At 36.0% G+C, this 14317-nt stretch overlaps 1 protein-coding gene across 3 annotated transcripts in view; it reads right to left on the bottom strand.

The window, feature by feature from the left end:
* FRY (FRY microtubule binding protein) overlaps positions 1-14317 on the bottom strand; it is a 274917-nt gene that overhangs the window by 100172 nt on the left and 160428 nt on the right. For all 3 annotated transcript variants that reach the window (XM_037986846.2, XM_007960079.3, XM_073013220.1), the window contains exons 27-29: positions 13844-14004; positions 12620-12730; positions 6156-6310 (exon numbers count right to left, since the gene is read on the bottom strand). In XM_037986846.2, coding sequence (XP_037842774.1) covers positions 6156-6310; positions 12620-12730; positions 13844-14004 — 427 coding nt within the window. The remainder of the gene's footprint in view (positions 1-6155; positions 6311-12619; positions 12731-13843; positions 14005-14317) is intronic.

Below are 14317 nucleotides of genomic sequence, written 5' to 3'. Positions count from 1 at the left end.
TGACACATATCATGGGAGTGGGGCCAGCAGCTTTGTAAGAGGAGGAAGAGAAGCTAGCATGCTCAACTCTGCTGCCATGTGAAGCCCTGAGCCATCTCAGGACTCTGCAGAGAGTCCCCATCAGCAAGAAGGCCCTCATCAGATGAGGCCCCTTGACCGTGCACTTAGTCTCTATAACTGTAAGAAACAAATTGCTTTCTCTATAAATTATCAAGGTATTCTGTTATAGGCAACAGAAAACAGAATGAGACTATCACCCTTCCAGAAAGGCTGTCCTACTATGAATACATCCCATTCTACATTAAGTTCAGTGAGAAATTATAGTAAGAATTGGTTAAACACATGAAAAAGTTTTTCTACTTTTAACATTACTCGAATATTAATTTTCATGACATATTTTTCTTCTAAAAGATTCAAGTAACACATAGGGCTAGAGGGTCCGCCCTGAAGATGGTTCACTTATAGGGCTGCAAGTTGGTGTTGCTTGCAGGTAGGTGAATAGAATAAAACGTAGAAGTATCTCATGTCCTTTCATTCTCCCAATTGTTATTCTTTTTTTTTTTTTTTTTTTTGAGACAGAGTCTCGCTCTGTCTCCCAGGCTAGAATGCAGTGGCGCGATCTTGGCTCACTGCAAGCTCTGCCTCCTGGGTTCAAGCAGTTCTCTGCCTCAGCCTCCCAAGTAGCTGGGACTACAGGCGCCCGCCACCACACCCAGCTAATTTTTTGTATTTTCAGTAGAGACGGGGTTTCACTGTGTTAGCCAGGATGGTCTCGATCTCCTGACCTCGTGATCCGCCCGCCTCAGCCTCCCAAAGTGCTGGGATTACAGGAGTGAACCATCTCGCCTGGCCCAATTGTTATTCTTATCCAAGAGGCAATTACTGTCAACATTTTGATATTTCAGCTGTCTTCCAAGTCTATATATGAACATTTGCATCAAAATACCTCTCTTTCAATGCACAGGGTTTTAAACGTAAATGTGATTACACCACTTGTCTGTACTGTTTGATGATCTGCTTTTTCACTGAACTATAAGGCTTACTTCAGTCTTCCTAATAGCTGCCACATATTACATTTTAGGAACATATCCTAAACAACTACTCTTGTAATGGGTACTGTGGTGTGCCACCTAGATCCTTCTTTCAGGATGGAGGCACTCAATCCTCCAGCTAAACTGATGGCAGCTGAATCCTCCATCTGAAGCCTTCTCTGGGAACTGCCTTCAGCCAGAGGTTTGCCTAGGTCAAGGTTATATCTGTTCCCCAGCAGCAGCCCCAGTGGGAATGACTGAGGTTTCTTTTCTCTTCCAGTCCTAATTCCTTCATTTCCCCATAGATGTTGACCCCAAGGGCCCACCCTAATAAATGTCCCACGTTCAAATATCCATCTCAGTCTGTTTTCTGGGAAATCCAACTTTTGACTTGCATTTATAGACACTTAGACTGTTTTCACTTTTTCATTATAGTGCCACAAACACCAAATGTGCTGGCCTTTCTTTAGAAAAAATTCATAGAGAGGTCATGCACGGTCAAAGGGCACATTTAAAATTTTGGCAGATACTGATATATTGCCCTCCAAAATAGGTTTATTAATTTTTATTCCAAAATGATTACTTTTCTGTAACTTGTATTTTTAAATAAACACAGTCTGTTTGGTGGGTCTGATGAAAAATTGGGGAACTACCCCCAGATGATGGTGGTGATGATAATGAGTGTCAGAACGATGTTGAATGATGGGCGACATTGATGTTATCATGTGCTTACTTTGTGCCAGGTACTGTGCCAAGGCCTTTACTTAGATTTATTATTTAATCTTCACAACAAGCATGCAAGGCCTAGAGAAAAGTACTTGCTTCAGGTCATGTAGAAGTGGTGGAGTCCAGACTCCTAGATAAATCTGACTTCAAAGAATTCAAGCTCTTCTCCACAATGCTCACAGTCTCCTAGACAGTCCACAATAGTGCATTTCATAGCCAGTGTAGTTTGGAATTGTTACAAACTGCTGTATCTCGGAACAGACCTTTCTGCCTATAAAAGTAGAAAGGAAACTCCCTTCGGAGCCTTATAGTAGCAGAGATGCTTTACCTATGTCTCCATCTTCTGACACTGGAATTTAATACTAATACATTTATATATATACAAATATTTATATATATATGTATATATATATGAGCCAAATACATTGCTGAATCGCTGGAGATTTAAAGGCAGGAAAAGGGCAGACAAAGCCTCCCTCTTACTAGGCAGGGTCATGCACTTGACCTTGTAATTAGAGAATTTATTTTGTTGTTGAAGAATGAGCTACGAGATTCATGAGCAACAACATTGAAAGGAATAACAGATCCAGAAAATGAAAGAAACCCAGAGGAGGAAACAATGAAGGAGATTTCAAATAAGCAAAAGAGTACAAAGAAAGTATCTGTACTTAGATGTCGAAAACAGGCTGAGCAATGGAATCTTATACCTTTCAGTATTTAATTGTTCAGCATAGGCAGAGCAAGGGTAAAAGATAAAGACAGCTGTGATCACACCAAATAAAAATCAAATGATAAAATAAATATGGGAGGTAGATATGACTCAAAAAGTAAAGAAGAAATCAAACTCTCTAGAAGAGAGGAGATACTGAAGAATTTGGGAAATGTCGGCTAGCTCTGGCTTACCTAGTACTACGTTACAAAGCTCAGGATGGCTCTGAGGTATTCTGAAGAGAAAGATTTTACTAGTTAATAGAGGGGATTACTTCACAGCTGTTCTCCTCCAACAACTATTGAATAACAGCGTTTATGGCGTATTTACCATTTGTTAGGCCTTAGGCCAAGAGGTTGTTTTTGCTTCATCATTACTCGAACCCTGTCATCAACCGTATTTCACTAGCGGGTAGGCATCTGCAGTAATTTGTTCAAGAACACACAGCTTGATTAGAGGTCGAGTGAGGATTTGAACCCAAGATAGTATGTTTCTGGAGCCCAGATTCCCAACTCGGCTCTCCCAAAATACTCCAGATGGCTGACACAACCAAATAAGGTTATTTATCATCAGTTAGGGAGTGTGATTGGGATTTATGAATCATAAGCTTTGCTTGTCTTCCTTGTTGATAGATGGATATTATTCCCTGAAGAAATGGGCATTCACTTCTAAGAATTCAAGTTTGCTAAGCCTGACTTAAATTAGGAAGATTTATAGAAAGTTAACTTAAAGAAAAACAAACATACAAACAATGCCAACACAAACCACCACCAAAAATAAATCCAACAAAATTATTGAAAAATCAACACTTTGCACTTTGTTCTTACAAACAATTCTAAAACATCTATTAAACACGTTTTAAGAGTGTGTTGGAAGGTAAAAGTAAAAATAATGAAATTCTTCAGTATTTAATTAAAATGTAAAGAGAATTCTGGTGCGTTAAGCTAGTGATTGGAAATGGCCTATACTCTTAATACACAATTTACCTTGATTTATAACCTTGGAAAGTCATTTAGTTTCTTTCTCAATTTCCTTATCTATCTTATTCTAACCTCATTTGAAGTCAGGGAAAAATCAATACGGACACAAACAGAAGCCGAATAGTTATTTGAACTAAAGTTGGCTAACGAGTAAGCAATTTTTTGTACTAAACTTTTAGTAGTGAGCTGTATCTAATAGCTTTTAATCACATATGTTAACATATTTTATGAAAAATTTTGCAAAATTAATACTGCCAGTTCTACCATCACTTTCTTTTTCCTAATTTCCTTTGGTCCTATTCAAGTTCTGTTCTGACTTTCTATCTCCTAATATCACCAGAGTCATAGCATAGCATAGCTGTAGAGTTTTGACTAGAGAACAGTAAGTTCACAGCACATGCACACACACACACATACACACACACACACTCACACTCACACACAGTCCATTACTGCTGGAAAAATAACCAAAAAGAAGGATGTAGAGAACCATTTTTCCCCATTGCCACAGCTAATGAACATTGACGTATTAATTACACAAAAATGGCAAATCCTCTTTTCTAAAGCTAAAATAGAAAATTTAAATCAACAAGAACATTTAAAAAATTTTAATCTTTCAGGTAATTTAAAGTCAATTATGAGTGGTTTCTTAATAAATAAATGTGCTTATAAACTGTCATAATTCTCTACAAATAAATCCCGGAGATGATAATTCCTATTTGAAAAGGAGGAGATCATTATTTATCTTACAAGAATTCTTTGCTTTAGAAAATGACTTGTAGGAGTTACTGTGTAAATAACTTGTTTGAGAAACTTAAAATAAAATTCAGTTTGCATATGACTTTTCAGAAACATATTTCATAAGGTCTTCAGTTGCTTTTTAGATGCAAACTTACAGAAGACGAATGAAGCAAGAGCTGAAAATACCACAATTGGTTTTGGAAAAAAGTACTGCAAACACAAGCACAATGACTGCTCAAGCCTCTCTGGAGGCCCGTCTAGACTACACAGGCTGAGAATTTATGTGGAAAGAGCAAATTTAGGCAACAGCTGAAATTTTAAATTCTGAACATGCCCTGTGTTGAGAAATGGCAGAAACACTGGTCACTATCTGGACAGTTGGGTTCAAGCCATTGTATTCTTCTGCCCTCTGCCCTTCCTTCAGAATAGATGAGTGTCGTGAATGCAAGTAGATATGCAGTATTTGTCTAAGAAACCAAGACAGTGTATAATGATACCTTAAAAAATACTTGGAACATAGCAGGTTTTATGACCTAATATTTTTGTGACTAGAGATATTATTGAAATTGAGACTATGTTGCTAAATTTATTAAGCATTTATTTGTGCTCCCTAAGGAAAAATACCTAGACTTACTCAGAGAAATTCAGTGTAGTATTTTGTGAGATGGCCATGCAATGCAATAAATTTGATTAGGATAGTTCAAGCCAAGTTCACTGGGAGAAGGGCAGTGAAGAGGTGAAACTTATTTTTGTCAAAGAAAGAAGTCCAAGTCATAGATTCTAAATATATTGTTAAAAATCAATGGGTCATGTGAATGAAACTTTATTTTTAGAATGTTGAAATATCTGAAAATTAAAAAAAAGCACTCTGGAGAAACAGATTTTTGTAACAATGTTCTTTTGGTCATGTCCTAAAGTATATTTTTTAGTAATGCTTATAACAGGAAATAAAACTTGATGGAAAATCAGGCAGTTTAGGTTTTATTCATTTGTTCTAACTTTTATGGACATTAAAATCTATAATAAAAGCTCTACTACTGAAAGCTTTAGATATGAAATATTATCTACTATCTTTATAAAAGAAAGATAAAAATTTTAAGGAGAAACTTGTCTCCCTAAATAGCATGTTCATTTTAGGTTTATTGAAAGTAGACGTCTTCCAAAATACTGTTCTTATTAACTTAGACCTTTAACCAATTGGAATTTAAAACTAATTCACTTTTATTCTCTTGATCTGGTAGCACAAGATAGCTATTTAAAGTGCAACATTTAATTAAAAAGGAAAGTTGACAGTCTATATGAATATTTTCAAAAATAAACAAGTTGGTTTCTCTCAATTTTTCTGATACATAAGCTCTTTATTGGGAATAGCTTATGCAACTTGGAGAACCTTTATTAACCCTTTCATCGTAGCTATGAACTTATTTCAGCACATAAATTATGCTGAATGGCTACACTGAATAACTAATTTATATAACAAAGGCAATGGTTTTAAAAGTGTAATCTATAGAACCTTTGGCGCCACACTTTCTTTTCTTTTTTTCCTTTCTGAAGTTTTTGACAAAGTGAATTTAAAAATTTTAGGCCACTTCCTGGGTTTGGTTTTTTGTAGAGATGGCTGATGGGCTATAGTTCACCCTCGTTACAAACATTTCTAGACATTCCTTTAATTCCTATAATGTATCTTCTTTGTCATTTTCAAATCCTGCTGTAATACCTGACTGAATTTCCACACAATTAGAAAGGTACTGTAACAACAAATCATTTCCTGATAAAATGAGAAAAAACCAATGAAACCGCAACCTTACAGGGAGTAGTTTAGCTGCTGGGGACATACAGAAAATTTTATATTCTCATATAATTTACTTTGCTCATAGAGTTGCAAAACAGTCAGCTCTCCATCATTCATATCACAAAAGGTAACCCTAAACATACTTGCCACTCATCACTGCTTATAAAAATTCATACCTGCTTCCGCAGACAGTTGCTATGGCTTTGAAGCAGCCAGATGCAAGTTGGTAGGAACCTGTGTAGCACCGGTCAATTGCCCAATTAAAAAGATTTATTTGGTCAGGATTAAGTTCCAGTAGCAAGACAACAACTTCGCAGCCAAGTTGATGCACCTGAATACATGGAGCAAATCAATATTATTTGTATTTGACGAAAGAATGTTCTAGAGAAAGACACAGATAAAGCTTAGTCAATACAAACTAGGTAAAATGAAAGGAAGACTGAGCTTTCATCTTGGTTAATTTATATGTCATATATTCTTCAAGAGAGTATCATGTCGCAACTGAAAACTGAAATGGATACATCAAATTTGATCATGTAAGTCTGTTACATAGTGTCCACCTATTCTCAATTTTTATCTCTGAAAAGGGGTAGCCGGGCGCAGTGGCTCATGCCCGTAATCCCAGCACTTTGGGAAGCCGAGGTGGGTAGATTACCGAGTTCGAGACCAGCCTGGCCAACATGGTGTAACCCCATCTCTACTAAAAATAGAAAAAATTTGCCGGGCGTGGTGGCATGTACCTGTAGTCCCAGCTACTGAGGAGGCTGAGGAAGGAGAATCACTTGAACCTGGGGGGTGGAGGTTGCAGTGAGCTGAGATCGTGCCATTGCACTCCAGCCTGGGTGACAGAGTGAGACTAGGTCTCAAAAAAAAAAAAAAAAAAAAAAAAAGCAGGGGGTGGGGGGGACGAAGACTTTATTGGCAATTTTTTTTTGCATTTAAAATATGTCTGAAAAATACATGTATTTGGTTTAAAAAATCCAATATACAAAAGGATATCCTCTATGTATTAGCTCAGAGTATTGTGGGGGATCATTTGATCATTTGATGTTACCACTGTGCATGCAGGGTGGCCACTCACCTAAAGATTTTGATGCCGGTAGGAATAGTGATAATTATAGTGGCAGATGTGAAGTATGCTTGTGTATCAATGTCTATTCCTACTACAAAGTCTCTTAAGGAAAAAAATCAGAGGAAATATGACCATGAGGATTGGTTACTAAATATACCGTGTGAAGCTTAGCAGCCTAACTTTCAAAAAGAAATACAGTCTCAATAGACTTGTCCTAAAGTTTTTTTTAATTAAAAAATCATACTAGATAGCATTAATAGGATGCTGAATCGATGATTCCTGAAGCTACTCTCAAATACTAGATGGTCAGTGAATATGCACATTTGTCCAGGAGAAGGCTGGTGCCTAGAGGCTACATGTTACTTTCTCCTCAGAAAGTAACATTCTGGCCAGGAGTGGTGGCTCATACCTGTAATTCCAGCACTTTGAGAGGCCAAGACAGGCGCATCACTTGAGGTCAGGAGTTTGAGACCAGCCTGGCCAATGTGGTGAAACCCTGTCTCTATTAAAAATACAAAATTAGCTGGACATGGTGGTGTGTGCCTGTAATCCCAGCTACTGGGGAGGCTGAGGCACAAGAATCACTTGAACTTGGGAGGCAGAGGTTGCAGTGAGCTGAGATGGTGCCACTGCACTCCAGCCTCGGCAAAGGAGTGAGGCTCTGTCTCAAAAAAAAAAAAAAAAAAAAAGTAACATTCTAGTGCCTCCTCCTAAAGTTGTTCACTCTTCTTGCCAGTTGGAACCAGGTTGAAAAGGCAAGATTCTGGCTTCTTCATTTTTTTTACTTACAGGGTTTAGGCCTAGGTGGGAGTGATATTCTAACTGGATGGTCAAACATCTTCCACCTAGTTCCCCCCAACTGGCTTTAAGTAATTCGCAGCAGATAAAAGCTGATGATATTATTGCAAATGACTTAAAATAACATTTCATTAAAAAGTTAGACTTGAGAGAAGAATCAAGCTTTTATTGTGCTTTAGAAAGTTATATTGAGGTATAAAATACACAGAAATCGTATATAATTCCTATGTATATGATGAGTTATTTTAACACCCTCCTATGATCACCACCAGGTCAAAAACCAGAATATTACCAGCACCACTGAACCCTCCCCTGGGCACTCTCTTAAACACCAGCCTGTCTTTCCTCCCCAGGAGAAACCACTATCCTGACTTCTAGCACTACTGGTTAGTATGGGCAGTTTTTCAGGTCTATATAAATGGAATTATAGGTATATAATTTTGTCTCCTGTGGCTTTAATTTGCATTTCCCTCATGCTATAGGCCCCTGAATGTTTGTAACCTCCCAACCCTCAATTCACATTTAAATTTTAACCCCCAAGGTGGTGGTATTTGGAGGTGGGGCCTTTAGGAGGTGATTAGGTCATGAGGTGGGGAGCCCCTGTGAATGAAATTAGTGCCCTTATAAAAAAGACCCCAGAGAGTTCCCTTGTCCCGTGTGTCAAGTGAGGACACAGCAAGAGACTGCTGCCTATGAACCAGGAAGAAGGCCCTCACCAGACAAATCTGCCAGCACCTTAATCTTGGACTTCTTGGCCTCCAAAACTGTGAGAAATTTCTGTTGTTGATAAGCCACTAGTCTATGATATTTTGTTATAGCTGCCTGAATGGACTAAGACACATGATTATTAATGAGTTTGAGAACCTTTTCTTATGTTCACTGGTCAGTTAGGTAACCTCTTCTGTGAACTGCTTAAGTTTCTTGCTCATTTTTCTATTGAGTCTGTATTTATCTTATTTATTTGTAGCAGTCCTTTATATATTCTAGATAAGAAGCCTCTGCTGATTGTGCATTACAGACATCTCTCACTTTATGGCTAGCCTGTTCATGCTCTTAATGGTGTCTTTTGGTGAACAAAAGTTATTAGTTCTTCCTTAGGGTTAGTAATTTTTGCATTCTGCTCAAGAAATCTTACTGTAACCCCAGGGATGAAGATATTCTGGATTATTTTCTAGAGACTATTATTTTAGCTGTTACATTTAGATTGCAATCCACCTGCAATGAACTTTAGTAAAGTGTGAGGAAAGGGTCAAATTTCTTTTTCTTTCTTTCATTTAGTAAGGCTATCCAACTGACCCCAAATTACTTATTGGAAAAAACCATTTTTCTCATTGCTCTGCACTGCCATCTTTGAAATAAACCATGTGTGCATATACATAATACATGGTAATTTTCTGGCCTCCCTATTCTACTCCTTTGGTGTATATATACTTATTCTTGGCCAACAGTTCAGTGTTTTAATGACCATACATTTATAATAAGTATTGATTTCTGCTAAAGTGAATCTTCTCACTTTGATTATATTGTTCAAAATCATCTTAGCTATTTCTGGTCCTTTGCATATATATATATATATATATTTTTTTTTTTTAAAGGAACTTCCAGCTGTCACAAATATCCTGCTCAGATTTTGACTAGAATTGCATTGTCTTCATATTGCATTGTCCTCCATTCTGGAGGAGAATGACTTCTTTACAATAGTGAATCTTCCAGTTCAATAGCATGGTATATTTTTCCATTTATTAGATATTTAATTTTTCTCATTAATGCCTTACATATTCCTATGTATGAGGCCTTGCACATTTTTGTTAGGTTTATTCCTAAGTATTTAATGTTAATTCCTAATTTTAAAATGCCATTATAAGTGGCATAATTAAAATTTTATTTTTCCAGCTCCTCATTGTTGCTGTACTGAAATATAATTGATTTTTAATTTTGACCTTTCATATGGCAACCATGCTAAATTCACTGATTAATTCCAACACTTTGTCTAAAGACTTGTTGGAATTTCCTTCACACACAATTGTGTCACCTGTGAACAATGAGTTTTACTTCTGTTTTAGTATTCTTTATAATCTCTTCTTTCCTACTGCATTGGCTAGGATCTCCAGTATGATGTTGATAGAGGTGGTGACAGTAAGCTTCCTTGGCCATTTTAATCTCAGAGAGAATACTTTCAAATTAACTATTAAATATGATGTTTGCATATTTTATATTAAATATGGTATTTATAAGGTGTTTTGTTTCAAGGTGCCTTTTGTCAAACTAAGGATGTTCTTTTCTATTTGTAGTTTTGCCAGGAGTTTTTCTCTTGAATAAATGAAGAAGTTTATCAAATGCTTTTCTTGCATCTGAATCATGTTTTTGAGATTCTGTGAATATAGTTAATATATGAATGAACTGACAGACATTTGAATATTAACCAACCTGACAGTCCTTGAATAAACACAATTTGACCATGGTAAATCATGTTTTTTCTATATCACTAAATTCAATTTTCTAATATTTTATTTAAAGTTTTGTATCTATGTATTAGAGACAATCTCATGAATGAGACTGACTTTTAATTTTCTTTCTTGCTACAACCTTTTCTTGTTTTATTATCAAGGTTATTCTGGTTTCACAAAATGTACTGGGACGTATTTCCTTTTCATCTGTTTTCTCTTTAAAAATTTGCATTGAATCCATGCAATTTGTTCTTTAAATGCTCAGTAGAATTCATTAGTAAAGCCATCTGGTTTTATAGTTTTCTTTTTTTTAACACTTTAAAGAAAGTCACTCTCTCTTTCTTGATTGAACTTGCCATGTATTTGTGAATTTTTTTAGTATTGTAACAAGTCCAACTTTTGGTTTAATGATCACTACCATTAATTTGTTTCTCTTTCATTAATTTCTACTCTTATTTCTATTATTTCCTTCATAGTACTGTTTTTGAGTTTGATATTCTATTCTTTTTCTAACTTCTTGTGATGAATGCTTAGGTCATGGATAATCAGCCTTTTCTCTCTTTAATATGAGGGTCTTCAAAAAGCTCGTGGAAAACGTATATTATGAAAAAATTATTCATGGATTAAAATGTTTTTTTGCACCAAAATAAACTTGTGCTAACTTGTTATAACATGTCTGAACAGAATTTAGTTTGAGGCACTAAGAAGGAGAAGACATCAGTTTGAAAAGAGCCCCCATCAGAGTAACATGAATTCAGCTGAAATTGAAGCAAGTACAAACATCAAATTTATAGTGAAGCTTGGGTGGAAGAATAGGGAAATCATTGCTGCTTTACAAAAAATGTATAGGGGCAATTCTCCCAAAGAAATTAGCAGTTTACAAATAGATAACCTGTTTTAAGATGGTGATGAAGATGAAGCCCCCAGTGGTAGACCATCCATACCAATTTGTGAGGAAAAAATTCATTTAGTTTGTGCCCTAATTAAAAAGGACTGATGATTAACAATAACCAACAGCAGACACAATAACCAACACCACAGACATCTCAACTGGTTCATCTTATACAATCCTAACTGAAAAATGAAACTTTAGCAAATGTTCCATGTGACGGGCACCAAAACTCATCAGCAGTAGACAAGCAGAGCTTTCAATGACAATTTTCAACAAATGGGATTAAGACTCTATAGATCTTCAAAGAATTGTAACAGGGGATGGAACATGGCTTTACCAGTGCTATCCTCAAAACAGCGCAATAAAAACAACGGTTACAAAGAGATGGAAGTGGTCCAGTCAAAGCAAAAGTGGACTAGTCAAGAGCAAAAGTTATGGCAACAGATTTTTGGGGTGCTCAAGGAAAGTCACTCGTTGACTTTCCGGAAGGCTAAAGAACAATGACATCTGCTATTATAAAAGTGTTTTGAGAAAGTTAGCCAACGCTTTAGCAGAAAAATATCTTGGAGAACTATACCAGAAAGTCCTTTTTCACCATGACAATGCTCCTGCTCATTCTTCTCATCAAATGAGGGCAATTTTGCAAGAGATTTGATGGGAAATCATTAGGCATCCATCTTACAGTCCTGACTTGGCTCCTTCTGACTTCTTTTGGTTTCCTAATCTTAAAAAAATCTTTAAAAGCCACCCAATTTTCTTCAGTTAATAATGTAGAGAAGGTGGCACTGATGTGGTTAAGTTTCTAGGACTTAGTTCTGGGATGGATTCTTTAGGCATGGATTAAGCAAAGACTTCGAAACATGTCTTGACCTTGATGGAGATAACGTTAATAAATAAAGTATATATTTTTAAAATTTTTATCTTTTAATTCTATTCTTCCACAAAACTTTTTGAAGTCCCCTTATATATGTGTTTAGGGCTATGCATTTCATTCTAAGAAAGGCTTTACAGCCCACAAGTTTAGTATATAGTACTTTCATTATTCTTCAGTTAAAAATATTTTCCAGTTTCCATAGTAATCTATTCTTCAACTCACTGGTTATCAGGAAGTATTTTTAAAAATTATCTTTTTGTTATCGAATTGAATACCAACTTAATGCTACTCTGATTAGAGAACATAGTCTATCATTTCACTAATGTGACCTTTTTTGAGATTTGCTTTATGACCCAGCTTATGGGCAATTTTGATAAATGTTACTGTCTTTTTTATCTTGATGTATCATAGTGTAAAGTGAACAACACATAAATCTATATTTGTATGGCTAATGTGTGAAGAGGTTGTATGGTGAACAATGCTTATACATCTCAGTAACTCAACCGAGGCAGAACACAGAAGACATTTAAAACCAATGTATTTTTGCCTATACTTACTCGTAAATCTTGACAAGCCAGAATGTTGTCAAGCCATTTATATAGGTAGCCATCTGGGGAAAGGCCCACATTGTCGAAGACAGGGCCACAGCACAGTACTGCTGACATTGCCTGATGATAAAAACACAAGACATGGAAGTGAAACTTGGAATGATCTAATGGTATCCAACTGACTTTATAAAACATAATTGTCAGACTTACAAATGATAAGGACCCTCTAAAGACACATTTCCCCAAGATTTTTAAAGCATTCTTTCGTAGATTTAATAAAAAATACCGGATTCCAAATTTGGCTTTCATAAGAATTAAAAACCCATAAGTTTACCTTTGTGGGCTTTTAATTTCATCATTATAACAACTCTTTATGACCAGAGTAAGTATTCAAAACCAAAAAACCATTTTGCAATATTTAAAATAAGCTTTCCTTCAATGTTTCAAGTGAATTCTGCTTATAAGATAAATATAGCTTTTCAAATTTTGCTTTTACGACAAATATTGGACAAATGTATTGAACTGAGACAGTATAAAATATATGAAAAATATGAAAGTAAATAATTATAATCCTTAATGGTAAATAAAATGAAAAATATAAATTTAGTTCCTCTAAAGGGGTGGGTGGAGGGATAAATCAAGGGAAAGTAGGAGAAGAGGAGATCTTGAATAACTTTGTAATTGGCAGGTCCAACTGACTATCAGGGCCATAGTTTAAATTAGCTCCACCGAGGTGAAGGTAACCTGAGAGTCAGTAACTTATGTTCTGTATGGCAGGGCTGATATACAGTTAGTTTTCTGAAGGAAATTGGACTGTAAAGGAGTCATGCTTCTGAAGGCTTTGAATAGTCCTAGTTGGGGGGAAATTTATTTCTGGCAGTCTTCTAGGACAAAAGGACATTAAAAAGGGAATGTTGCTCTGGGTAGATTTTGAACTTGGGGTGATGTCTATTTTTTTCTTTTTTAGGTTGATAGTTAATTGACAAGGCAGCTATATAATGGGTAAATGAGCAAAAATATATGGTTCCCATACAGGAGAAATATGAGAAGAAAATGGGAGCTTAGAAAAGCTATGCATGTGTGTGTCCATGTGATTTTTTTGTACGTGCGCTTAGATTTTATTCTATTATATCGTATTATTTGTTTTAAGTTTATTTTTAAGGCATGGTTATTAGTTTCATGAGAGAGACCATCCATCTGACAAAAGTCATTCGTGAGTACAGTGTCACCTACTTTTAATGCGCAATACTGATATCTTGTAATCTGATGATTTCTGTCACTGTAACGATCCAGAGGAGTGAACATAATGCTGAAGGGTCCTGCCCACTGGCTGAATAAGATGAAAAGATGGTGCCTCAGGCTTTGCTGGGGGAAGAGAAATCTTCGGTGGTGAACTACGGAGAAAAAAACACTTAGAGGTTACAAGACTGGAAATACTCTATATGGCTATTATGTATATTTCTTACATTTTGAGGAAAGGAACCACTTGATTTTTTAACTACGATTTTCTTTAGGCAATGCAACATGCACTTAAAAAGTCAAGCCATGTTTTCTTTTCTAAGTGTTTGCTCTTCCCATCCTCATGCTGCAGTCAGCAGCACCTTGACTCAGAGTGGGAAAGAAAGATAAAAAATAAGACCTGCAGGGATTTTTTTCTAATCAATACCTGGGAAAACTGCAACACTTCCCACTCAGCTGCTGCTTACA

Source organism: Chlorocebus sabaeus, chromosome 3, assembly GCF_047675955.1.
Source record: "Chlorocebus sabaeus isolate Y175 chromosome 3, mChlSab1.0.hap1, whole genome shotgun sequence".
Taxonomy (NCBI): Eukaryota; Metazoa; Chordata; class Mammalia; order Primates; family Cercopithecidae; genus Chlorocebus; species Chlorocebus sabaeus.
The sequence above is the reverse complement of the archived record's forward strand: the minus strand, read 5'-3'. Positions and strand labels throughout refer to the sequence as shown.